The 26,821-nt window shown below is 31.4% G+C and overlaps 2 protein-coding genes across 3 annotated transcripts; one reads left to right on the top strand and one right to left on the bottom strand.

The window, feature by feature from the left end:
• Positions 1 to 515: 515 nt before the first annotated feature.
• Positions 516 to 8,445, bottom strand: LOC139495921 (uncharacterized). Of its 2 annotated transcripts, XR_011657500.1 has the most exons (4): positions 8,409 to 8,445; positions 2,134 to 2,257; positions 1,014 to 1,499; positions 516 to 566 (listed from the first exon to the last, which is right to left on the bottom strand). XR_011657500.1 is itself a non-coding variant. In XM_071284329.1 (2 exons), the coding sequence occupies exon 2, from the start codon at positions 7,059 to 7,061 to the stop codon at positions 6,144 to 6,146; it is 918 nt and encodes a 305-aa protein (XP_071140430.1). In that variant the 5' UTR covers positions 7,062 to 7,147; positions 8,409 to 8,445; the 3' UTR covers positions 4,932 to 6,143. The 2 variants fall into 2 exon arrangements, 1 of the variants encoding a protein (XP_071140430.1); XM_071284329.1 differs by lacking the exons at positions 516 to 566; positions 1,014 to 1,499; positions 2,134 to 2,257 and adding an exon at positions 4,932 to 7,147.
• Positions 8,446 to 16,583: 8,138 nt separating this feature from the next.
• On the top strand, positions 16,584 to 17,297 carry LOC139494426 (uncharacterized). The gene has a single exon (XM_071282589.1). The coding sequence runs from the start codon at positions 16,584 to 16,586 to the stop codon at positions 17,295 to 17,297; it is 714 nt and encodes a 237-aa protein (XP_071138690.1).
• Positions 17,298 to 26,821: the final 9,524 nt, after the last annotated feature.

The following is a 26,821-nucleotide window of genomic DNA, read 5'->3' as shown; positions in this document are numbered from 1 at the left end:
AATAAACAACTGCTTCCTAGGTTTCTTTGTTACTGGTCTGGATAAAAAAAAGTATTTTTATTTGCCAATGTATTAATCAATAAAATAAAATTCAAATTGTTAGAAAGATATAAAATTTCCTTGTTTTGCTCGGGTCGTTTTGGGGCCCTTTGTGGCTAGCTATTTGGTATGAGCCTGTGTTCAGTGTTGAAGACTGTACTTTGGGTATAATTGCTAACTGTAAATACATGTACTTGTGTCTTGGAAAGAGAGTTGCCCCATTGGCTCTCATATCACATCTTATTTATATTCAAATGTACCCAATTTAAAAACTGACAAAATGGTATTTATGTTCAATGAAAGTGCCAACCAGATACATGATTTAGGAGAGGAGTTGCCTTTTCCATAATCTAGTTAAAACATTCGTTATAGCAGAAGTGTAACTCTGTCAATACCTTATTTATGCGGTCAATATAATTAGCTAAAAACTAATAGAATAAAACATTTGCATTTAGAATTATTGAAATTCTTCTTACCTTTCAAATAACTTTTTTAATCTTTGAGTTTTTGCTGGTCCTGGTTTCTCTCTGAAACATCATACAAAAAAGGATTTAAATACAATTTAAACAAAAAGATGAAACATTAAAGAAATTCTATATCAATTTGAATGATTTCTATTACATGCATTATCAAGACTGAAATGGGAGTCTTTTAATGGAAGACAAAGATTGCCAAGTAACAACAAGTTTCAACAGAAGGATGATAAAAACAGCAATAAAAACTCGTCAAAGGTTCTAGGCTTTTTCTTTTTTTTACGCCAGACATGCATTGAGCATACTAATGATCCAAATTAGAGTACTTTGGAGTATAAACAAGAAATATTTCTGTGCTTTATTATTGATGTGTAACAGCAAATTGTTTCAATTCCTTACAACATTTTGGACATGCTAGAAATCAATTATCCAAACCAATCAAATTTTACAATTTTCAACCTCAAAATAATGTTTATTAAATGAAGGATAACTTTTACTTACACATTAACTTCATCAGGAGTTATCCTGATTGGCAAGATATCTAACTTATCCTTTTGCCTTTCAGCAAGGGTCTTGCCACTACCCCGCTGAAACTGAAAGGGTCTTTTCCAGGTGTCAGAAACTCTACTTGGGTGTCTTTTTCAACCTCTGGCATGGATTGCTCCTTCCTATTTGAATATAGGGGATAGTCTGTCAGAACTTCACCATTTATAAACCTTTCCCTGAGCTCCCCATATCCAAAACATCTGTATAAATGGGTTCCCCGTTTCCTTATGATGAAAAGAGTATCTACTGGTTCGTAAACCTGCTCTTTCTCTAACTTTATAGCGAATTTTTTTAACTTTAACATGATTCTAGATTTGGAAGCGTTCAACGCGTTAATCCTACAATTGAATTTGTCTTTTTTATCCGAATACGTCTTAAGCACCCCCGGTTTCTCTTTCCTATGTCTCACATTTTTAGTAGTCAGGATACTGGTTTCTGAAACTGAAATTAAGAGAATAATAAATAAATAAACATGAAAAAGCAATAATCAACATAACTCATAGCTTAACACTAACATTTGGCATTTACATATTTGGTTATGCAGGGGGCTGTTTTGCATTTTTTCTTTATAGCTTTATTGATGTGACGTCAACAACCGGGTTTGATTATCTGCTGCTATCTGGTTTGCCTCTTCTTTTTTTTTATAGATAACAAAATGTATATGTGACATCAGAACTACTTTCACCTGCTTCAGGATTGACGAAGACAACCGCACAGACAAAATTCAATATAATTTAACCCTTTTCTGTCATAAGCATAACATTAAAGTGAACTTAGATTATTTGCATTCAGTGTTAACAATCATGCTGCATATTCCATTTAAAAATAGCAGTGTCAACGTGTAAAGCATTAAAATTTTAAATTGTTAAACATGAAAGTGATTTTTTACTGTTATTTTTGTTCAGCTAAAAAACTTAAAAGCTATGAATGTGGGAGTGCTGGAATTCACTTGAATTTTCCTTACTTTATAAATATATTTAGCACTTTAGTCTGTATAAAATCACATGCAAACCATGCACATTAAAGGCGATCACTGCCCACATTCATGTTTATGGAAAATCTCAGATTAAAATACCTTGCTCGCAAATTAATGCGTAGTTATCGCTGGATCACCAGCCAAAATATCAATATTACAACAAGTAAGATACACATGCTTGCCAATTGAAGAGAAGAATATAAATCCTTATTCCAAATGCGATCTAAAATAGAATAATGTTTATTGGGTTAGACAGGTTTCACTGTATACACACATGCACATGTTTTAGTTGAATATGAAAAATTACTTTTGTGGGCCTAAAAATAAGGTCTAAGACAATGTCAGATGTAGGAATAAAGCATGCCAATAAAAATAACAATATCACAGAATCATAATTTGTTAGTTGTTCATCAATTCAAATTAAATTTTAATTAATTTTAAATGTAGAATAGGAAAAAAAACATATTTATTATTCATATGATGAACAAATAACATGCATGATATGTATGATGCTCAAAACGATTTTGTTAAATTATGGGTAAAAGGGTACAATATTACATATCTAATTCACAGTCAAGCAGCATTCATTTTAAAAATAGGTTAATGAAGACAAAGATATAATATCATGCATTGCAGCCACACTTTTATGGTTGTATATAATTCCAAAATACATGAAATATATCATGCGTTATTTAAAAAGAAATGAATAACCCAATTCCTAAATTAACAAATGAAGGATGAGACAAAGAACGAAACTAGTACCTATTTATGACATGTTTATTCCTGGTTCATTTCATATCCTAATTCAACTGTATTGTCTGTATGAAGAGCAGTTTTTACTTCTTGTAGAAAATGAATATGTTTGGCCTTCCCCTTTGTTTTCACTTCTTGCAGAAAATGAATATATTTGACCTTCCCCTTTGTTTTCACTTCTTGCAGAAAATGAATATATTTGGCCTTCCCCTTTGTTTTCACTTCTTGCAGAAAATGAATATATTTGGCCTTCCCCTTTGTTTTCACTTCTTGCAGAAAATGAATATATTTGGCCTTCCCCTTTGTTTTCACTTCTTGCAGAAAATGAATATATTTGGCCTTCCCCTTTGTTTTCACTTCTTGCAGACAATGAATATATTTGGCCTTCCCCTTTGTTTTCACTTCTTGCAGAAAATGAATATATTTGGCCTTCCCCTTTGTTTTCACTTCTTGCAGAAAATGAATATATTTGGCCTTCCCCTTTGTTTTCACTTCTTGCAGAAAATGAATATATTTGGCCTTCCCCTTTGTTTTCACTTCTTGCAGAAAATGAATATATTTGGCCTTCCCCTTTGTTTTCACTTCTTGCAGAAAATGAATATATTTGGCCTTCCCCTTTGTTTTCACTTCCTGCTGATACATATTTTGGAAATTCTTTCAAATTGGAAAGGGTCTGCAATTTCGTTTAAAAGTTTTAAAAATTTTTCCTGAAGTACTTTTATGATCATATTGCTGGTACTATCTAATTTCTCTCTCTCAAAAGGTGTGACTGGAACAGGATGTCGAAATATGTAATGCTCGGGTTGTAAGGGTAAACCTAGAAATTCTGTTTTTATAATATGAATTCTTTTCCCCAATGCGGCCTGTGTGAATCCTATCAACCCTTCATCAAGAGCCATACCAGAAATAGAAGTGTGGTCTGTTGGTTTTCCTTAAGAGAACTCTAAAGGCAAGAGCAGCATCATCAATACCCAAAGAGTGTGTACCACTTTTTAATGAAGATAATTCTCGTACACTGAGTGAGCGGTCTTTGATATTCTCCAGTAGGGTGATATTTCTACATACAGTCTGCCACATTTCATCAGTGGGAACACCTTGTGGTCTCCATGATTTCAGCTGCTTATTCTTTTCCTCAAGAACGAAGTCAAAATCTTCTCCTAGGGAATAATTGCCGCTAGTTGTTATTGACGAGTAATTATCATACAGCTGTCTAACATCTTCTGGCATCATTTTGTATTGAATGGCATCATACAGTTCAATAATTTGGTACTTAGGGTGCTGCCTTCCATGAAACAACTCTTTTGTCATGTACATTGAACTCCTCAATAATGATGCATTGTTCCTACGTGTAGCCATTCGAAGATTAAATATTCCTTGGGAGTATTTACCAACTTGATCCATTAAATAAGTTAGGTTAGGATACTCCTTAGAACTATAAAATCTAGCATTAAAACCTAGAAAGCCCTTAGCAGAAGGTGTTGATTTCAGCAGTAGGCTATGGCGTACATATGGTAAAACCAGTTCTTGTAGACTTCCAAGATGGAAAATGAGAAGGAGACGCCAACTCTTATGGTGGTCTTTGCATCTCTTTGCAAATAGTTTAGATGCATCTGACTCAAACACCATCTCTTCACCCATTTGTTCAAGAAATGGTACCCAGTTCAGCTCAAAGAAAGACTTTATCAAATTCATCTCATAATGTCCAAGACCAATCTTGAGGTATAACCAATCAAACTCAGTCATATTTTCTCTGCTCTTCAGGATGAGACTGATTAGCATGTTTGTTATATTCTTCAAGTGTTAAAAAGGATTTGTTGCAATCAGCAAATACACAAATAACTGCTTCTTGCTTTAACTTCATAATGATCATATATGGAAGGCCCCCATCACAACAGATAAAAGTCCAATGTCTTTTTCTACCACCATATCGAAGTATGTCATTCTCTTCTCCAATCTTTCGTAAGAATCTAGCAACTGACAAACTGCTATTAGGGTTGCAAAATACAGGATCGACAGAAACAACTCATGCTTTCCTTGATGATTTGATGTTACATGGTCAAACTGGGCAAATTCTGAATGTACTTCAGTCGCATCTTTCATGTCTGTCTTTTCTTTATCATGCTCAAAAACAATTTTCTGTATCATTTCTTTCTTTGGTTGAGTTGATTTTTTATCTTTTAGTATTGCGTTAGTTTCTTTGATACCCTCTCTTTCCCTACAGCCAATGCAGACTCGTTTCAGTTTATCATTTAATGTATGACAATTTTTGCAAGTTATGTAATTTTCCTTGTTAAAATTCTTCTTTACTAAATCGTCTATAGAATCTGTAAAATCTTAACCATTCTCTTTTTGATCCTTTAAAACAATCTGTATAGCATGATTAATATGGTGATAAAACTGTTCATTATGTTGTGTTTCCATTCTTATGTAGTCTTCACTATCCTGATCAATCATGTCTGAAATGATAGACTTCAATTTGTTATTCCCTTGTTTCTTTTCAATTGCTCCCTCCTCAGTTTGATCAATATCTCTTAATGGCTTCATTATCGTTTCTGGTTTTAGGTCTGGTTTACATTGCATATTTTCGTTGGAGAGCAACTTGACATATCCTTTGTTTGTAATAACAGATATTAGGTTTCGTGGCTTTATTGAATATTTCTTACCAATGACTTGTTCATTATCAAAGACATTCATCAAATCACAGGGATTACTGGTAGTTGACTTCCTTGGTACTTCAACCAATTTGCATTTATCTTGTAATGACTAGAAGAATTTGTGTTTCCAATCATATCAACGACTACTTTGCTTCCTGTGAATGCATATGCTGCTATACTAATTAAAAAGGAAACTGGTGATATAAGTTTCTTATTACTTAAAGCATGCAATTGCTCCAATGCACGTGAAACCAAAAGAAGATCAGTAGAGAATAACTGTTTAAGATCAACAGGAACGCTATCTGAAATTTCATTTCCAAGAATACCTAACAAATATGACAAAACACTCCCATCACGATGATTTAACCATTTCAATATGCTGAAATTTGACATAGCAACCATGTCTTTATAAAATAGTGAAAATGAATCTGCATCTTCAGAAATATTCTTCTTTTGTTTCCTGCCTATGCAGTTGCATAAAACAGACATTGTTTCCGGAGGCAGCATGTCTAAGAATTTAAAAAACAGACTTTCAATTTGGCTTTTCGTTGCATTTTAAAATTAGAACTTTAAATTTTTCCATCAAACTATCTGCATCCATGGTTGGTGAATTTTTTTCTTGTTCAGATATGTTTCTGCCAATATTTTCCTCTTGTACATCCCCCTCTGTCAGGTCAATCAAATAACTGCCAATAGGTTCTTCTACATAAGGCTCTTTTGATTCAAAAGTGGATGATCAAAATGACCTTTCATTTCAGATGCACTGTCTACACTGCTGAGTTGATTTTCATTTGTTGTGTTTTTTTTTTTATCATTTTCAGCACCAATAAAAGGTAACTTTTCCACTCTGACCAAATTGCTAGAAGTTATCTGTTCTATTTTTAATTTTGATTCTGGAGGTTCAAATAATTTCAAATCACTCTGTAAATTCCATTCTTGAGACGATTCATCAGATATACGGGTATGTTTTTTTGTTTGTCCTGTAATTGTTATTAGTTGGTCTGGACTCTTAATGCTTGAAGGGGACATCCTTGTTTCTTCTGGTATCAAAGATAAGGTTTTCGGCACTGTTAGTACATCAGCAGCTAGGTCGAATGATTCAACATCTGTGCAATAATTTTCATTCTGAGATATAGCACCAGGTACAATGTTCTGGTTGTCAAAATAAGCATCATTATTTGTTTGACCCGACTGATGCACTGCTGTTCTGTTTGTTATGTCTTCAGTTTCGTTACATGTTGTTTTTATCCTGGTTTCTACTGGATCAAACAAAGCATCATCTGTCTTCCGTTTTTTTGGACGACCTCTTTTTGGAGTTTTTCTTGAACTGCATAGTTCACATTCTTCAGAATGTGGTACAAACGTGTGGTACAGACTTAAATTAAGTTCTGGAATACTAACTTTTGTGTCTCTATATCTATACAAATTGCGAGAACAAGTGTTACAAAGGAATTGTGGATGAACTTGTTCACATTCATTTTTGACATCTATTTTCATTAAAACAAAGATTTCTTCTGCAAACTTGATTTGTTGGTATCGTTTTCTTTGGTTTATGCTTCCGTTATATAGGCGACAGATATCTTTCAATATGTTCATGTTATATTTGTTAAAAGCAGACATTGCAAATGTTTCTTAGAGGTGGCTAATGTAATAAATTGTTATTATACTCAGCAAGAAGTGATAAAAAGCGGATTCAGGAAAGTCATCTGAAAACAAAGTGGTAAACATACATGACATCAGGACATGAAGGACATCATAGTGCACATTATAAACTCCACAATTTCAAGGGCTGTTAAAAACAAACCAACTAAAATGACGCTAAAAATGTTAATTCTGAAAATGAACACCACTCTACACTTCGAAACATGGAGATGAACTAAAAGTAAAAAAATATACATGACTAACAAAAGCTATAGGTTCCTGACTTAGGACAGGCCCAGATGCTTTACAAGACCAGAAATCATGAATGATAGGACCAGCTTAGCAGAGGAAACAAAATAAACTGCTTCGCTGAGCGCAGCTTGATACACCAGTAGAGGTCCAACCAAGAACAGATGGGGCAATAATGGACACAATATTCAAGCTTGATACAGGTCTGAATTTGGATTGCAATTTAATATTTGTAAAATCTAAAATTTATAAAATGCTTAAGGGAGCTTACATCAACAGATATAAATGATTCACCAATTTTCATGATAACTGCTGAAAGCATTTTTTAGTTATTGTCCAAAAACTGGAAAATCCCCCCTTTTTAAGGAATAAAACCCCATAACTCAGAAATATAAAATCTAATATTTATAAAATACTAAAGGCAGCTAACATTATCAGATATAAACAATTCACCAAAGTTTCATGAGAACTGCTGAAAGCTTTTTTTAGTTATTGTTTGAAAACTGAAAAATCCACCTGGTTTTATGAATAAAACCATTCAATTTCGAAACGTAAAATCTAATATTCATAAAAATCAATACAGAATTCATGTCAAAAGATATAAACATTTCACCACAATTTTCTTGCAAGTTGGTGAAAGCATAATCATTCTCAAGTTATTGTCACAAACATGGAAAATCAACCCTTTTTAATGAATAAAACCCCAAACTCTGAAATGGTAATTCTGAAATTTATAAAAAAAACAACAAAAGGGAGCTCACATCAATAGACATAAACAATTCACTTAAGTTTCATGCATAAGGGTTTTTGAGTTACTGTCCGATATGTTGATGACGGACGGACAGACAGACAACGGTAATACGTCCCGTAAACAGGCATATCAAAACATTTTGGCATCTTACTAAACTTCTTATTGTCAAGAAACCAAAGGTCTTCAGATGAGGACTTGAAAGTATGGTATGAACACCAATCTTTCTTGTACAAAGCAGGGTCATAGATAATTTCTCAATATCATGACCAGTCCTGAATATGAAACTGGACATAAAAAAAACATCACCCCATATATTTTTAACTTACCATCTGCATTGTCTTGTTCCTGCATGTTATATTTTTCTTTAATTGTGTTATGTTAATATTACAATAAATAATGACATTGTGTTCAATTAATATTTGTTTATTCAAAACTTATATATTCTTAAATTGGTCAAGGCAGTATGGACATTTTCCCTTCATGTGACTTATAATCAATAAGAAGATGTGGTATCAATAGAGAAAATGTAGAATATACCCAAGATAAACATGAAATTTCAAAACCCAATGCACTTTAATATAGAGAAAACAAAATATTTTACTTGTTTAAGTAATTTTTTTTCACTCGAAACTTATTCTCAAATAAGTCGAGACAGTATTGTTATATTCCCTTCAATGACTTGTCTATAAAATGCATGACCCATATTTTTGTAACATCCACATATATAAACCAATTAATTAGGAAATTGAACCGCCCCTTTTTACCATCATAATATTTTTACTTGTTTAAGTAAAAAAAACTCATTACTCATTCTTAAATTAGTTCTGTTCAGACATTATTAAAATTTCCCCTTCATATGACTTGTCTAATTCAATTCACCTGATCAAGGATATGGCAAAATTGCCAATGAGACAACACTGCACAAGAGATCGAAATGACAATGTAAAACAATTGAAACAAGAAAACTAACGACATAATTTATGTACAAAAAGTGAACAAAACAAAAAAATATGTATTACAGTAACACATGAACAAACAACCACCACTGAATAACAGGCATCTGACTAAGGAGAGAAACAATCATACAGAGTGTAGCAGGGTTAATTATATAATCTTTTTAATTTGAAATAATTAGATTAGATAATATCATTTTAATAAACAAGACTAATTAAACATTTTGATTGACCTGAAAAACTTGTCAAGTTACATGCATAATATATTTGCCTGTTTAAGTATTTTTTTTTACTCGAAACTTATTCTTAAATAAGAAAGAGAGTATTGTAATTTTGCCTTGAAAAAAATAGTGAAGACAATACTTTATAAATGCAAAAGACGATTTAAACATTTAAATTGACCTGAAAAACCTGTAAAGTTACATGCATAATATTTTTACTTGTTTAGGTAATTTGTTTTTACTCAAAACTTATTCTTAAATAAGAAAGACAGTATTGTAATTTTGCCTTCATAAGACTTGTCTATTTCAATTATCCTGATCAAAGATATGCAATTTCAGAAAAATTATATATATTTTTTTTAAGTTGAAATAATGAGTGTAGATAATACCACTTAAATGCACAAGACTTTTTACACAATTTAATTGACCTGAAAAACCTGTAAAGTTACATACATAATAATTTTACTTGTTTAGGTAATTTTTTTTTACTCAATCTTATTCCTAAATAAGAAAGACAGTATTGCAATTTTCCCTTCATACATGTAATATGACTTGTCTATTAAAATTAGCCTGATCATAGATATGCAAATCAGAAAAATGATATATTTTTATTTTAAGTTGAAATAATGAGTGTAGACAATACCACTTGAATGTACAAAACTATTTAAACATTTTGAAAAACTTCTAAAGTTTATACATAAATAATATTTTTACTTGTTTAAGTAATTTTTTTTTACTCGAAACTTATTCTTAAATAAGAAAGACAGTATTGTAATTTTGCCTTCATAAGACTTGTCTATTTCAATTATCCTGATCAAAGATATGCAATTTCAGAAAAATAATATATTTTAATCTTGATGAAAGAAAATAGTGTAGACAATACTATTTAAATGCAAAAGACGATTGAAACATTTTTATTAACCTGAAAAACCTGTAAAGTTACATACATAATAATTCTACTTGTTTAGGTAATTTTATTTTTACTCAAACTTTTATCTAACTAAGAAATACAGTATTGCAATTTTCCCTTCATACATGTAATATGGCTTGTCTATTTAAATTAGCCTAATCATAGATATCCAATTTCAGAAAAATTATATATTTTTATTTTAAGTTGAAATAATGAGTGTGGACAATACCACTTAAATGCACAAAACTGTTTAAACATTTTGATTGAAAAACTTGTAAAGTTACATACATAATATTTTTACTTGTTTAGGTAACTTTTTTCTTACTCGAAACTTATTCTTGAATAAGAAAGACAGTATTGTAATTTTGCCTTAATTCTATTAAGTTGAAATATAGAGTAAGATTATGAACAATGAATATGAGGGTTTCCGGGAAGAGTAGTTTATTGTAACTACATGAATTAACTAAATTTACTCTCTTTAAACAAAGAAATTATTATAATTATATAATAATCTTTGTCATTATATTGTAATAAATTGTCAACTCTTCACAGAAAAATTAAAACAAAATAAACAAATATGCATGTCACAATTCCACTTCTTTTCCATTAATTTATATTTTACTGATCTTGAACTGAAAACTTATAATTTAAGTCATTTAAGAGTATCTAATTTAATATTAAAAATATATTATATTTTTGTTTACCTGTGGGAGTAATTCTTTTCTGCTGCATATATATCTTGTTGTCAATAAGAAATGATATTTTTCTTTTGATTTTTCCTGCATGCTTGTTCAGCATATTTCTACATAGACTTGAGTTTTAACTCTAATCTTTACATAATGACAAGACATGTTAATATGCACAGCTGTTAAGTCAATATGAATCCCATAGAAGGGTAGTCCTTTGAGAAATGCAATAACCTGATCAGTGATTTCTTATTTCATAAAAATGTGTTATTCATTAAGTAATTGGTTGGGATAAATGCACAAGACTGTTAAAAATTTTAATTAACCTGAACAGCATGTAAAGCTACCATGGTGGTGATTTCAATATTTTTTGGTAGGGGTATGCCATTTTTACTTGAATAAGTTACCCATATCTATATATATAGAATGGCCTTTACTTATGTATAAACACATCATAGAAACCGGGATTCGAATTTAATATGACTTGTCTATTTAAGATATGCAATTTCAGAAAAAATACATATTCTGACATAATGAATGTAGACAATACCACTAAAAATCACAAAACTATTTTAACATTTAAATTGACCTAAAAGACCTGTACAGTTACATACATAATATTTTTCACTTGTTTAAGTATTTTTTTTTCTTCAACATTTATTCTTTAATAAGAAAAACAGTATTGTAATTTTCCCTTCATACATGTCATATGACTTCGCTATTTAATGCTATATTTTAATTTTAATTTGAAATAATGAGTGTAGACAATACTATTTAAGTGCACAAGACTATTTTAAAAGCATTTTAATTGAACTGAAAAACCTGTAAAGTTACATACATAATATTTTTATTTGTTTAGATAATTTATTTTTTTACTCGGAACTTCTTCTTAAATTAAAAAGATAGTATTGTAATTTTGTCTTCATATGACTTGTCTAATTCATTTATCCTGATCAAAGATATGCAATTTCAGAAAAATGATATATTTAAATTTTAATTTGAAATAATGAGTGTAGACAATACTATTTAAATGCACAAGACTATTTAAACATTTAAATTGACCTGAAAACCTGTAAAGTTACATGCTTAATATTTTTACTTGTTTATGTAATTTTTTTTTACCCAAAACTTATTCTTAAATTAAAAAGACAGTTTTGTAATTTTGCCTTCATATGACTTGTCTATTTCATTTATCCTGATCAAAGATATGCAATTTCAGAAAAATGATATATTTTAATTTGAAATAATGAGTGTAGACAATACTATTTAAATGCACAAGACTATTTAACATTTCAATTGACTTGAAAAACCTGTAAAGTTACATGCATAATATTTTTTACTTGTTTAGGTAATTTTTTTTTACTCAAAACTTATTCTTAAATTAAAAAGACAGTATTGTAATTTTGCCTTCATATGACTTGTCTATTTCAAATAGATCGAAGATATGCAATTTCAGAAAAATGATATATTTTAATTTGAATTTGAAATGATGAGTGTAGGCAATACTATTTAAATGCACAAGACTATTTAAACATTTAAATTGACCTGAAAAACCTGTAAAGTTACATCCATAATATTTTTACTTGATTAAGTTTTTTTTTACTCAAGTCATTTGAGGAATTTATATTGCGATAGGTTTGTGCAATTTGCATAAGTCTTCCGGTTAGTAGAAATTATGATTTACCAAAGGGTTATAATCGGAAAAATTATGTTCATTTCCAAGGAATAAATAAAATGATTGTATTGATGTAGCTGTTTTTCACTCAACTGTTGTTAAACTTGAATAGATACTGATCTGATAGATAATATTGTTGTTAATTCAATAGTTGTTAATGTAATTCTTTAATTTTACAAGATGCCTCACAATGGGATTTGTAATTGGAAAAAAAGGTCATTAGAAAGGTTGATAATTCTTTAAAAAAAGAGAAAGGTTAGGAAACCATGGTTCAATAGATAATGTGCTGAAAAACGCAAATTGTATCATAGAGCAAAAAGTTATGGAGAGTTAAAACTGCTGAAAGCTAGATAAATTTAACAATGTGTAGTAAAGTGTAATCAATATAGATTGTATAATAAGAATTTTATTTAAGAAGTTAAGAAATCTTAGACAAAATGATTGTAAATCATACTGGAACTTACTGGGATATTGAAAGTGCAGGTTGGGAATATAGTTAAACTGAAAAATGAATATTCCGATTACTACTGGGTGGAATATAAAGGGGAGGAAGGATGGATTCCTGTTCTATCTGCAGATTTTACCTCAAGAAACAGAGGTAAAATAAATGCCATGGAAATTATGTAAAGTCTACAACATACATTGATCGAATGCCAATTAACAAATACACTTTGTAGTCTACAAGGTATCATAACGCATAAAACAAATATCACAATTGCAAATGTGTCAAAGCGACAACAACCCGACCAGAGCAGACAACAGCCGAAGGCCACCAATGTGTCTTCCATGTAGCGAGAAACTCCCGCACCCATAGGCGTCCTTCAGCTGACCCTTATAATATATATATATATATTAGTACAGTGATAATGGACGTCATACTAAACTCCGAATTATACACAAGAAACTAAAATTAAAAATCATACAAGACTAACAAAGGCCAGAGGCTCCTAACTTGGGACAGGCGCAAAATTGCGGCGGGGTTAAACATGTTTATGAGATCTCAACCCTCCTCCTATACCTCTAGCCAATGTAGAAAAGTAAACGCATAACAATACGCACATTAAAATTCAGTTCGAGAGAAGTCCGAATCCGATGTCAGAAGATGTAACAAAAGAAAACAAATAAAATGACAATAATACATAAATAACAACAGACTACTAGCAGTTAACTGACATGCCAGCTCAAGACCTCAATTAAACTGATTGAAAGATTATGTCTTCATCAAATGAATATCAGGCACAATCCCTCCCGTTAGGGGTTAAGTATCATACTATCATAACATATATGAGAAGAACATAACCCGTGTCATGCCAACAACTGTTTTTTTTTTAAATAAATGTGTTTAGTTCCGATGCAAAGACCCTATAAGTGAATCAATATTAAAGCCAAAATATGCAATCTTTAATGACCTGACAACAGTATCGTAACTATATCCCTTCTTAATAAGTCTGTTTAAAGATTTTGTAAGCTTTTGATGTGAATACTGACATTTTTGTGCTTTGTAAAGAATATTACCATAAAAAATTGGATGTGAAATACCTGAACGTATGAGATGTCTGCATGTTGAGTTATATTGACGAATTATTTCCTTATACTGATGATAAAATGATATCGAAAACCCTAGTGTAATAATTTTTCAGTAATACATAAATTTCTCTCGCTAAAATCTAATACGTTGTTACATACACGAGCGAATCGTACAAGTTGAGATATATAAACACCATAAGATGGTGACAAGGAAACGTCACCATCTAAAAATGGATAATTAACGATAGGAAATGAAAAATCATCTTTTTTATCATAAATTTTTGTATTAAGCTTCCCGTTAATGATATAATCCTGGTACCTTTGATAACTGTATAGATATCAAGATCGAGGAAAGTGCAGTGGTCATTGTTAGTATAAGCTTTATTTAAAGTAAGTTCAACAGGAAAAAATTCTTTAGTATACATACTGAAATCGTCATTATTGAGAGCCAATATATCACCCAAATATCTAAAAGTATTGTTAAAAAAAGGAAATATTTTATCAAGTAAAAAAATCAACAGCGTGCACACATCAGACGAATGGAAAACAACTGTCATATACTAGTACCTGACTTGGTACATGCATTTCCTGGATGGATTTAACCTGGTTTTATTTTGTATTCCTTTATATTGAAAACGATGTGTGACTTAAACAAATAAACATAAGAGGGAAAGGTGAAAAATAGGGGTACAGCAGTCCACATTGTGTTGTAATCTAAATCTCTATAAAAAAAATATATTTCAACAAAGAAATGTAAACTGGCATAGAGACAAAGCACATTGACGGGATGCAAAATGACCGAGCCAAGCCAAAAGGATATTACCAAGATTGAGTAAAAAGTAAAGGTTATTATTTTACAAAGAGAATTAATAGAACACTATTACACGTTATCATAAACAACGTCAAAACCTAGAATCTATAGTTTTAGACCAGCATGTAATATTTGTGAAATTGACACGGAATACTTACCAAAAAGGTGTTGGTATCTCCCGATGAACTATTTTAGAAAATGGACGATAAGTTCTTTGATATAACACTGGTTCATCAACTTTCTGCTCAGACACTAATGATGTTTAACAAAATATAGGTAGAAGCTACAACCACTTGAAAACCGAATGAGGTTGGAAATGTATATCACATATGCAGTTGGAATTGGTATATTGCTATTAAGGTGGGGTAGTTGCTTATATCAAATTGACAAAATTGAAACCGTCTCGTTTGACATAGATTCTGGTTCTGAAGTGAGCGCTTATGTCAAGTCGAGTTATGAGTCTAACAATGAGGCAGAAAAAGCTGTGTTTTTTTGTCTTTAGTTTCTAGTCCTGGATGATATATTTATTGAAACCCGATCAGAAAATTTGGTATTGTCAATGGAACGAACATTATCTTGTTGCAATTTCGAGCTTAATTTATCTTCAAAATTTACTTTTAGAAAGTACCGCTGAAAACCTATAGAGAAACGTAGTTATGGTAGTAATTGTCTGCTTGTTTGAAGACTTTCCTCTGACATCTTACAGTATAGTAATTACATTAAATGAAATGAAATAACGAATTAACGAATTAATTTGTAAGTCTTAAACAAGTTCCAACAAAATATTTTAACATATCAAAAACTTATATCCTATGTGTATAGGCAACCAACATACAACCTCAAGCGTACAATACAATAAATAGTTAAGTCATATGCAACAATACTGTCCCTTTGGTATCTTTCGTCCCTCTTTTATATAAATTTTAGATTTATAACAGGGTCATGAAACTCCCATATGGAAATCACTACTTTCAAATTGTAGTTAAATGCGACTCTATTATTTGCCCATTGATTTTCCTAATCAACACACAACAAAATAATCAATATGGTCAATTTCGTAAAATTGTCTAATGAAACGTTAATATGATTTTGAAAACTTAAGTTTTCCTACCCCTTAAGCATTATGAGCTTACACAACGTCTTCTTGTGAACCGATATTTGATTTGCCATACAGCTATGACATATGAACACAAATATTGATGCTTCTAACATTTATCAAATTGAATATAGATCAAATATAACCGGTCTGGTTTTGATGATCTGTATACCCTTTCCATGTTAAGAAAATCCTGGTAAAGTTTTATATAATTGCACAATACATACTCTTTTGTTATGTATGTGTTTTTTATTTGTTTGTAGAAAACAAAGAAGAAATTCGAATCATATTGCTAGGGAAAACCGGATCAGGCAAGAGCGCCACTGGTAATTTAATTAATATTGGAAACATAATATTTAAATCTAATCTCAGTGGCAAGTCGGTTACTAAAATATGTCAAAAATTTGAAGGCATATGCAATGGCAAGCAATTAGTAATAATAGATACACCGGGACTGTTTGACACGACTTTATCACATACTGCAATCAATGACGAACTCATTCGCTGTGCTCATTTGTCATTACTAGGGCCACATGTATTTTAAATTGTGTTACAAATAACAAGATTAACAAACGAGGAAACCGAGGCTTTAGAACAATTATTTGACATTTTTGGCACATCTATGGGGAATTATTCCATAATAGTCTTCACAAGATCCGATGAATTAAAAAGAGAAGGGAAAAGTATCGAGTCGTATGTTGAGGAAACAGATTCACCAATCATTGATTTCATTAGGAAATACAATGATCGTCATATTGCAATAGACAACAATGCCACGGGACAGGGCAAAGATGAAATGGTGACGGCATTGTTAAAAATTATAACAGATGTAGTAAGTGATAATAGCGGATGTCATTTTTCAAATAAAATAATCGAAGAAGCGGGAGAAGCCCTTGTAACATTGAATACAACAGTGAATTTACAGCAACTAGACGAATCTTTGTATAACCTAGACGACGATGAAGATCTATTTGATGACGATTTCGACGAAGAAGAATCCGACAGTGTTTCTCTTGAAAGCCATGATTCAGGGGTTTCGATGCCTAATCAACCTATGTATGATGAAATACATGCAGAATTTCGATCGAGTGTGATTAATCTCAATAATCGTATCGACGAAACTCAGCTGAAAATTAAACGCACAGAGTTATTTAGAAAGAACGTACAGGTTACAAACAAGAAAGATATAGAAGAGATCGATGTAGAATTGAAAAATAAAAAAGCAGAAGTCTTAGAAGTCACAGTAAAACTAAACCATGTTACAAACCAATATCGTAAATGTGAACAACACAAGAGAGGATTGGAGCGTGAAGTACAAATCGACCTCCAAATGTGACCTAAAGTTGAAGCAGCTAAACAAAACGAAAAAGGGTCTCGAGAAACAGAAGAAACAAATAGAACAAAAAAAGACTGAGTTGAGACAAAAAATTTCTAAAGAGTCTGAGAGTAAAAAAATACCCCCGAAAACGGTTGCTTTATAATGTAGTAGCATATCAAGTTTCGTCTTTTTAACTTTTGTTAAAACGCATAAATGTCGAAGAAATAATTTCAAATATGTTACATATAATTGATAAATATAAATGGAATTTAAAGAATTCAACTTGACTCAAATAAACAACATTCTAAATCAAATTTATTATCTAAATATCTTTAGAAATATGTTTTATTATCATAGCTATTCAAAAATATTTATTACGTTTGAGATCGTGAAAATAATAAATCTATATATTTATAATAAAATGTATTTATAAGTGAATCTTAGGTTTAAACAAGGAAAGTTACAATTTGCATTGATCATGTACAATGCCGTTACATTTTTTTCTCGATTGATTGAAAGTTTTTTTTCATTTTGTAATATATTTCCACATGTATATTTGGTATATTGTCAACATAAATTTACGGGTGTCTAAAACCCTCTCTTCTTTTTATGTGCAAAACATGCATTTAAAAGGTTTGTTATTACAATTGCTTTATGTAAATGATACGGCCAGGACTTCCTTTTTTCATAAACATTTTTTCTGATGTTTCCTTCTCAATTCTGTTACAACATGTACAAACTACACGCGGTTATTAAAAGTCGGTATCTATTTTCAATGTATATTGCATTCAGATGTTTATTGTCTTTGAGTTAGAAATAATTTGTGGGTATACATGTACTTCAGGTTCAATTAAACTATTTAATGACAAGTACAAGGGCAGAAGCTTGATTGTTATGTGTTTTATTTAGAACATGGCTTCTTCTTTTTTAGTATTTCATATTCTAATATGGTATCAGAAATGCTAATATGAATCTTTATATTCCTAATTACTTTCCAAATATGTGTGACACGATATAAAACTCAATGAAAACAATTTGTTAACGAAAACACACTGTAAACTAGGACTTTTCCACGACTATTTGGTGGGGAAGAGAATAAAATCACTTCAAACACACAATTGGAAAAATATGTGTAAGGTTTTGAAATATAAGAAACCGGGATTGAAAATTAATCTTGTACTTAGATTTCTAACTTTTTTGTTTCTCCTTGCATATTGTTTCCTCCCATAACATATAGGTTAAATCAACTTCGTTCAGACGTTGTTAGGATAAGAGTAAATTAGTGAAACAGAATTATAACACAATTTTTTGAAATTTTTCTTACATAAATACAAAGTCATTACTATTGAGAATATAAGTTAATATATGTAGCTTCAAATATTTTTAACTGTTTTACATGGATACATTTACGTTTAATAGTAGACAGATAGCATTGCCATGGTATTTGATTTATCATCGTGTATAGTTTGTAAAATAGAAATGTATGACTTTGCCTAATGTAAGAATTATTTATCGACGGAAACATTGCTCAATAGACTATTTTCTTTCATTTGCATTACATTATCGCACCGCGGGTAAATTACCACTTTTTGGTTGGATTATATCCGTCACGTGACGGCCCCCTATAATCCATAGGGGTTAAAGTAAATTTCATAGGGGTTCATGACGTAGTGTCTACTGTTAATGGTGACGTTATCTATTAATGTTGTTGTGTTTCATTGTTTATTTTTCAACAAAACGCAGCAGAAAAATTCCAGCGTGCGATAAATTCGTTACACGGTTTACTACTAACTCCCTGCGGACCATAGAGGGTGAATAAAATTAGTAGCGAACCATATTACATTATACTTTAATAGTTTGTTCAATGTCAGAGATTTGTATAATGTTGCAAGGTTTTACACTAAGTCTTGTATTTTAATTTAATTATATCATTTTCAAAAATAGTAACATAGCGTCCATATCATTTCCAAAAATAGTAACATAGCGTCAATAGCATTTCCAAAAAATGTAACACAGCGTCAATATCATTTTCAAATGAAGTAACATCGAGACAATATCTTTTTTCAAACTTACGCTATGATCTACATATGAAATATATAAATTGAGTACTTTCACTCAGTAATACGTTATATACGGGCCTGGTAAAATTGTAGATGATGTTGAACCTCGGACTTTGTCCTCGGTCAATAAAATCTAAGCAGGCCAATACTTAACGTATTGACCTTTTCCAAGTCCATATTTGATAATTATTTATGAAACAAAATTCAAAAGGGTAACCGATAGTTTACAAAGGTCATTCGACAATGTTTCTTTATTTGAATATTTGAGACGCTTCCATATTCCAGCATATTTTGTTGAATACACAATTCGTCGTTAAAATGTAATAGCTGAGCCATACAACACATTAAACCAAACAGCTACAAATCTTCAAAACATATTTTTATTGTAAAAGCTGGAAATATGACAAGTAATGAAACAAGTGTGAGGTATTTTGCTAAACAAAATTAACCTCACATCATACTAGATATTACAGTGCTATTGATATACATTTAAGTGGTTTATTGAAGGTTTTTTTTTGTTAGAGAAACATACATGCGTATTTCTTACACCCCAGCTCCATTGTTATATTACCTACTTGGTAGTTTCTTTTTCTGAAACAAGTGTATAATGAAAAAACTCATCATAGATACCATGACTAAATTTTGTATATACGCCAGACGCGCGTTTCGTCTACAAAAGACTCATCGGTGACGCTCAAATCCAAAAAAGTTAAAAAGGCCAAATAAAGTATGAAGTTGAAGAGCATTGACGACCATATGAATAGATCTATTGTTACGGATACAAAAGATTTTGACAACACGGTGTGACGAGGGGGTTTCGTTTCTGGAAAACCCTGCTTCTACATCCCGAAAACACTGTCCATTGTCATTAATAATAATAGAAATTGAATATTTTTTAATTAGCATGAACATAAGAAATTACTAATAGTGTTCACCACAAATTTTTCAAAATATGAAAAAACACAGTCAAGGAAATTACTATAGCGAAAAAATATTTAGCATCAATTTTGGATACGGATCCAGGGTCAGGGGGTCGACCCTTTCCCCCCTTTTTCTTGGATTGGAAAAAAATGGTTGGATCCGCCCCTGATGATCACAAAAAGGGAGTTCCTAAATATTCAATCTGTATCATAGTATGTTCAGCATGTCCGGTCGTTGGGTTTCAAAATCCAGACACACATATTCCTCAGTATGTCCGAATAGGAATGTTTGTTTATTCTCGAGAAGAGGTGTTTTTAAACCGTTAGATATAAAATAACGTTATGATTACCTTTATTAAACTGATACAAGTAAGAACTTTGGGTATAATATTATCTTTAGTCTCTTCTACCAAATCTAACGCATGCCACACAATTTCATCCGTCTTATACCCTTCCATATTGACAACTACATACAATGTGCGTGATGTATTTAGTTTGTAAGAACAGTACGAAACTGTCAATCTTGACCTGCAGATCCATATAAGCACATGGATTTAACAGGAATATGCAAACCAGGAACTTTAAAATTTAAAGTAAGGTAATTGTGGGGTTTCATGTAAAAAAATATTATAAATCCTGGTTTTATATTGTCACTAAATATACTATCCGTTCTTTTTCATTTGATAATCAATTTTACAAATATAGGGTTAAACTTAGAGTGTAGGCTAGTTATATACTTCGGGATGCGGCGTGTCTTGATAAAAAAAAACTGTCCGGCATCCGACCGACGGGGTTTCTTATCCAGACACGCATATCCCTCGGTGTATAACTATTACCTATTTTAATTGAATATTTGTCAGAACGATGTCGATGTTTAGGAGGAAGTTATAAACGCATCTGTAAAAAAGTGAACTCCAAATATTTCTTATAAAAAATGGTTGTACAAATGGTTTATCATGTTAAAAGATATGTTACCAAAAAGTTAAAATATCTTTTTTATATGAACACTTTGTCCGAACTATCTAAATATAGGCGAGTGTAATATTTGAAAAAGACGTCCAGTTAATGACTTTAATGCACCAACCTAACATACGGCAAATTTCTTTTTTAAATGAAAGAACAATGATTTAACTTTGATTTTTGCCCGGTCGTCACATAATTTCTTTTGACGACCGGGATATTTAGAAAGTACAGTCTAAGCTTTCCATTGATATATAATTTAGCCGTATGTTAGGTAGATGCATTAGAAATGTATATTTGGCTCTCATATCACTCGCCTAATACCAATTACTATTCAAAAAGGGATAATTTGAATTAGAGTTATTCCGAATATGCTGTTTATATATTGTTGCTGATGCATTTGTCTTGTGACAAAGAAGAAAATCATTCATTTAGCTGTAATAAAATAAAATAAATAAATTTACAGTGAGTTTTGTACTAACCAATTAAAAGATTTAAAAAAATTAGTTTTATTTATATCTATGAAAATATAGTATGGATTATTCATGTGTCGCGTCTGTATCAATACAACCAATATATGTACATGTTGGAGTTAAGGTGGCATGGCTTTATCAATCGAAAACAAAAGTGTTAATATTCATATTCATTTGAAAATTAAAACTACGATAGTCATGGTGGGAGATGAATTTTACCCTCTCCACTCAATTGTTTTTGCTCCTGTGGGATTTCATGCGATTTCCTTAGTTTGTGTTCGTTATAGTTCCTTTTTTCATGATCTATTTACTGAACTCGATAACTGGTAAACTACTGTTTCTTATCCATATAAAAAAGAAGATGTAGTATGATTGCCTATCAGACAACTTTCCATTACTGTTTTCAAGATTATGTTCGAAAAGCCCCAAAAACAATCGTAACTAAGGGGAATTTACAAATATACACAAATGTACAGTCCTTCATCAATTTTAGTTTTTATGATGAGTTCAATTATCTATTTTACATATTCAGTGATATGTGTAAATTACATTACCCGTACGACTCTAAACAGGGAAGATAATTTTATTTATTACGTTCCAACAACCAATGAAGTTCTGACTTTTGGAAGGAAAAGTGCCGCGTGCGTGGTTTGAACTCGCAATCTCAGTTAGGAAAGGCTAGTGATTGTTGTAAATGCACTACTTAGATCACACGTCCAAGGTAGCACCTATGATAATTACAAATCATTATTCAAGGGCAATGATTGCTAATAAGGATTATTGACTTACATGTATTTCTATCATAAAACTTATTTTTGCCCAATGTAGTCTCAAGTTCAAAATTAAAAAACTGTAAAAATATTATTTTAAAGCACGTATTTCTAATTAACGATTTCAGTCACATTTTTTTTTTTTATTTGTCAATGTTAATTTCAGTATTTTGTGTTCACTTTATAAAAGTTATGTCTTTCTTGACAACAGTGGTTCACTTATTTCTAGACTATATGTATATATATATAGAGAGACGATTTCAGTTTTGAAATTATAAACATTCTTCATCTTCGCAGAAATAAACCAACGTCACCCGAGATTCAAACACTATGCAAGGGCTAGCAGCTGCTACTCAGAATTTGTAAAACGTCACGGGTATTTGACCTTAAAAATTAATGAGGCAGAGTTTTGTCACAGAATGTCTTGTCTTTTTACTCTAAAGGTTAATCAGAAAGTACCCAGGTCTGATAAATACATACCCAGTTTCTAATTCACAAATGATACAAGATGGTCTTGAGATAAAGATTATATGTGTTGAAGCTGTGTACGTTTTTTCCTTCTCCGTAGTATTATGTCTTTTCCCTTTTGTTCGAATGCCATTGACATGACATATGTATACATTCCACCTTCATGTTGTTCGCTTTTCGTGCGATTCGGGGACACAAGAGTTTTTACAACGTTTATTTTCAATTGTGTTTATCCGTATACTTTATTTTACGTATACAGTATGTACTATCAATGATAAACACATTTTTGTTAAGACAGTGTCAAATTCAAATCTACTATTTATTTTTGTTTGCGTCTTTGTTAGATTTATTTGTATATATTTGTAAAGATTTTTATCCTATTCAGTTGTGTGGTATAACTGTGATGGATGTTTACAGTTTGGGCTGCAGGATACCTATTATTGTCTAGTAAATCTGTTTGCTATTGCTTACCAAGTTTTTTCAATACAAGAGAGGGGTCTCATGGTTAAAACTCACTACTGAATGATTAGGGTTCGATTCTAACTCGGGGAGCTTGAAATTTCTGTACATCAGAAGTGTGATTGTTTTACCCTCCCACACATATTTCTGGTTTCCAGACCGAAGTTGAAACATAATGAGTACTTTGAGGGCATCGGTTGTTCAAAATTGCTCCAGACTTTGACCTTGATACTATTCTGATGAAGACTCTTCGGTTTGTCTGTTCCCGCCGTTGGTTTTCAGCGAGTACTCCAACTTCCTAACCATAATAAAAGACTTTTAACAGTGTTTATATTTATAAATTAATAGTTTACAAAATTTAGAATTTTTGAAAAACTAAGACTTTTCTACCTCAGGCATAGATTACCTTAGCTGTATTTGGCAAAACTTTTAGGAATTTTGGTCCTTACTGCTCTTCAACTTCGTACCTTATTTGGCCTTTTAAACCTTTTGGGTTAGAGCGTCACTGATGAGTCTTTTGTAGACGAAACGTAAATATAAAATTAAGTCCTAGTATCTATGATAAGTTTATTTACAACCACTGGGTCGATGCCACTCCTGGTGGAGATTTATTTCCCCGAGGGTATAACCAGCCCAGAAGTCAGCACTTTTTGTGCTGACATGAATTACCATTGATATGGTTATATTTATAAATTAACTGTTTACAAAATTTAGAATTTTCGAAAAACTAAGGCTTTTTTACCTCAGGCATAGATTACCTTAGCTGTATTTGGATTTTTTTTTAGGAATTTTGGTCCTTAATGCTCTTCAACTTCGTACCTTATTTCGCCTTTTCAACTTTTTGGGGTTCGAGCGTCACTGATGAGTCTTTTGTAGAAGAAACGCGCGTCTGGCGTAAATGTAAAATTAAGTCCTGGTATCTATGATGAGTTTACTTGTACTCCCATTGTGTTGGATGGGTATATTTCTTGTTTCATTGTTGTATTTTAGTGAAGCATCTACATGAATCTCGATAGTGAGGTTGCACGGATTACACTGTATCATCGCAGCTCTGGGAACTACAACCAACTTTCAGTCAAATGGGCGGTTAAGCTTTTATACATTTTTTTGTAACACATGTTAACCCGAACATATATGTACCAAGTCACAACTGTCAACAAGAGACCAAAAGGACATAGACATTAACAACTATAGGTCACTGTATGGCCTTCAACAATGAGCAAAGCCCATACCGCATAGTCAGCTATAATATCTATACCAAGTCAGGAATATTGCAGTTTTTTTTAATTTTATTATGTTGATTAATAGTGTTTGATTTTATCAGTGTTTATGGACTTTCCGTTTTTTTTTTTTTCATTTTGATGTCGGTATGTTTGTTGTACAGTATAGTTGTAGAAAGTGAAAGAATTGTTGATAGCAATCGAAACCATGAAAACGGATACTGTTCACCTAAACAAATGACAAAAAAAAACCCAAGTATTGCATAGCAATACATTAATCCCTACCGGTTAAAAAGGCATTGTACAATGTTAACTTGATCTTCAATTTGTCATGGTGCAAGCTATATAGCAATAGCAGGTCTTTATCTTCAGACATGACGAAAAAAGGTGTGGAAAACAGATTATTCGAGAAAAAAAGTGTAGAAAACTGATTATTTGAGAAAAAAAGTGTGGACAACTGATTATTTGAGTGAAGTCCAAGGACCATGACTCTCATATAATCATTACATCTTAACAAAATTTAAAGGTGATCTGCAACTTGTCATAATAAAACCATATACCAATTATCATATCAAGATCTTCAAGAATGACGAAAAAGAGTGTGGAAAACTGATTATTTGAGTGAGGACCATAAATCTGCACAAAATCAAAAGACCGGAACAAAATTTTAACATGATCTTGAACTTGTCCTGATATAACTGCTTACTAAATATCAAATCAATCTCTTCCAATCATGAAGAAAACATGTGTGGAAAACTGATTTAACATAGTGACGGTTTGACAGACAGACACACGGAGTCCAAACCTAAAACTCCCTTGGACTTTGTTGATAGGGGAAAAATAAGCAATACCAACATTCAATTTTTGTTTGGTTTGTTTTATTATCTAAATCAAATAACTATAAAAGTTCTTTATAAAAAATCAAATAAATTAACAATTGGTCCTCAATCATCAGCAACAAATAATTAAAATTGTGACAATTCATAAACATGTTAAAATATGAAAATCTTTATGAAAAAATGTTTCTTGTTTACATTAAGTAAATTTGTCTAAACTGAATATGCAAACAAAAACATTATGAATATACATGAATACAAGACAATTACATGTAAAGTATACATAATAGCAATGCATGTCATGAACACAATAATATTATATCCTTCCTTGTATCATATATCAAACAGATGATCCGCAGGGCGCAACTTTATATGCAGAGGTCGAACCCTGAACAGGGGCAAGTATGGACACAACATTTAAGCTTGATACAGCTCTGAATTTGGATTGTGATTAAATAGTTGACACAACATAGGATTCTGACACAGAATGAATGTGGTCTAAGAACTTAAACTAAAAAACTTACAAAATTTTAATTGGACATTTATCTATTTTGGTCCAATATCCAAAATCTAAATACATGTTCAGATTCAGCATATCAAACAACCTCAAGAATTCAATTTTTGTTAATTCAATTTTGGATCCTTTGGACCTTAATGTAGACCAATTTGAAAACAAGACAAAAAAATAAGAATCTGAATACACGGTTAGATTTGGCATATAAAAGAACCCCAATAATTCATTTTTTGATGGAATCAAACAAAGTTTAATTTTGGACCCTTTTGACCAAAACTCCCAAAATCAATCCAAACCTTTCTTTTGTGGTCATAAACCTTGTCTTAAAATTTCATAGATTTCTATTAACTTATACTAAAGTTATTGTGCAAAAACCAAGAAAAATGCTTATTTGGGACCTGTTTTTTACCCCTAATTCCTAAACTGTTGGGACTAAAACTCTCAAAATCAATCCCAAACTTCCTTTTCTGGTCATAGACCTTATGTTAAAATTTCATAGATTTCTGTTTACTTATAGTAAAGTTATTGTGCGAAAACTAAGAAAAATGCTTATTTGGGCCCTTTTTGGCCCCTAACTCCTAAACTGTTGGGACCAAAACACCAAAAATCAATCCCAACCTTCCTTTTATGTTAAATTTCATAGATTTCTATTTACTTTTACTAAAGCAAGAGTGTGAATACCAAATGTCTTTGGACGACGATGACAACGACTCCAACGTTCATGACGTGATACCAATATACAACCAAAAATTTTTCAATTGTTGCGGTCGTATAAAAAGAACCGTTGATCTAGCCCCAACCTTAGTTAGAGGGTCTAATTGATATGGGGTTGCAAATAAAGAGCTGCATATACCAATTATTG

Source organism: Mytilus edulis, chromosome 11 (genome assembly GCF_963676685.1).
Source record: "Mytilus edulis chromosome 11, xbMytEdul2.2, whole genome shotgun sequence".
Taxonomy (NCBI): Eukaryota; Metazoa; Mollusca; class Bivalvia; order Mytilida; family Mytilidae; genus Mytilus; species Mytilus edulis.
This window is presented reverse-complemented; position numbering and strand designations above follow the sequence as displayed.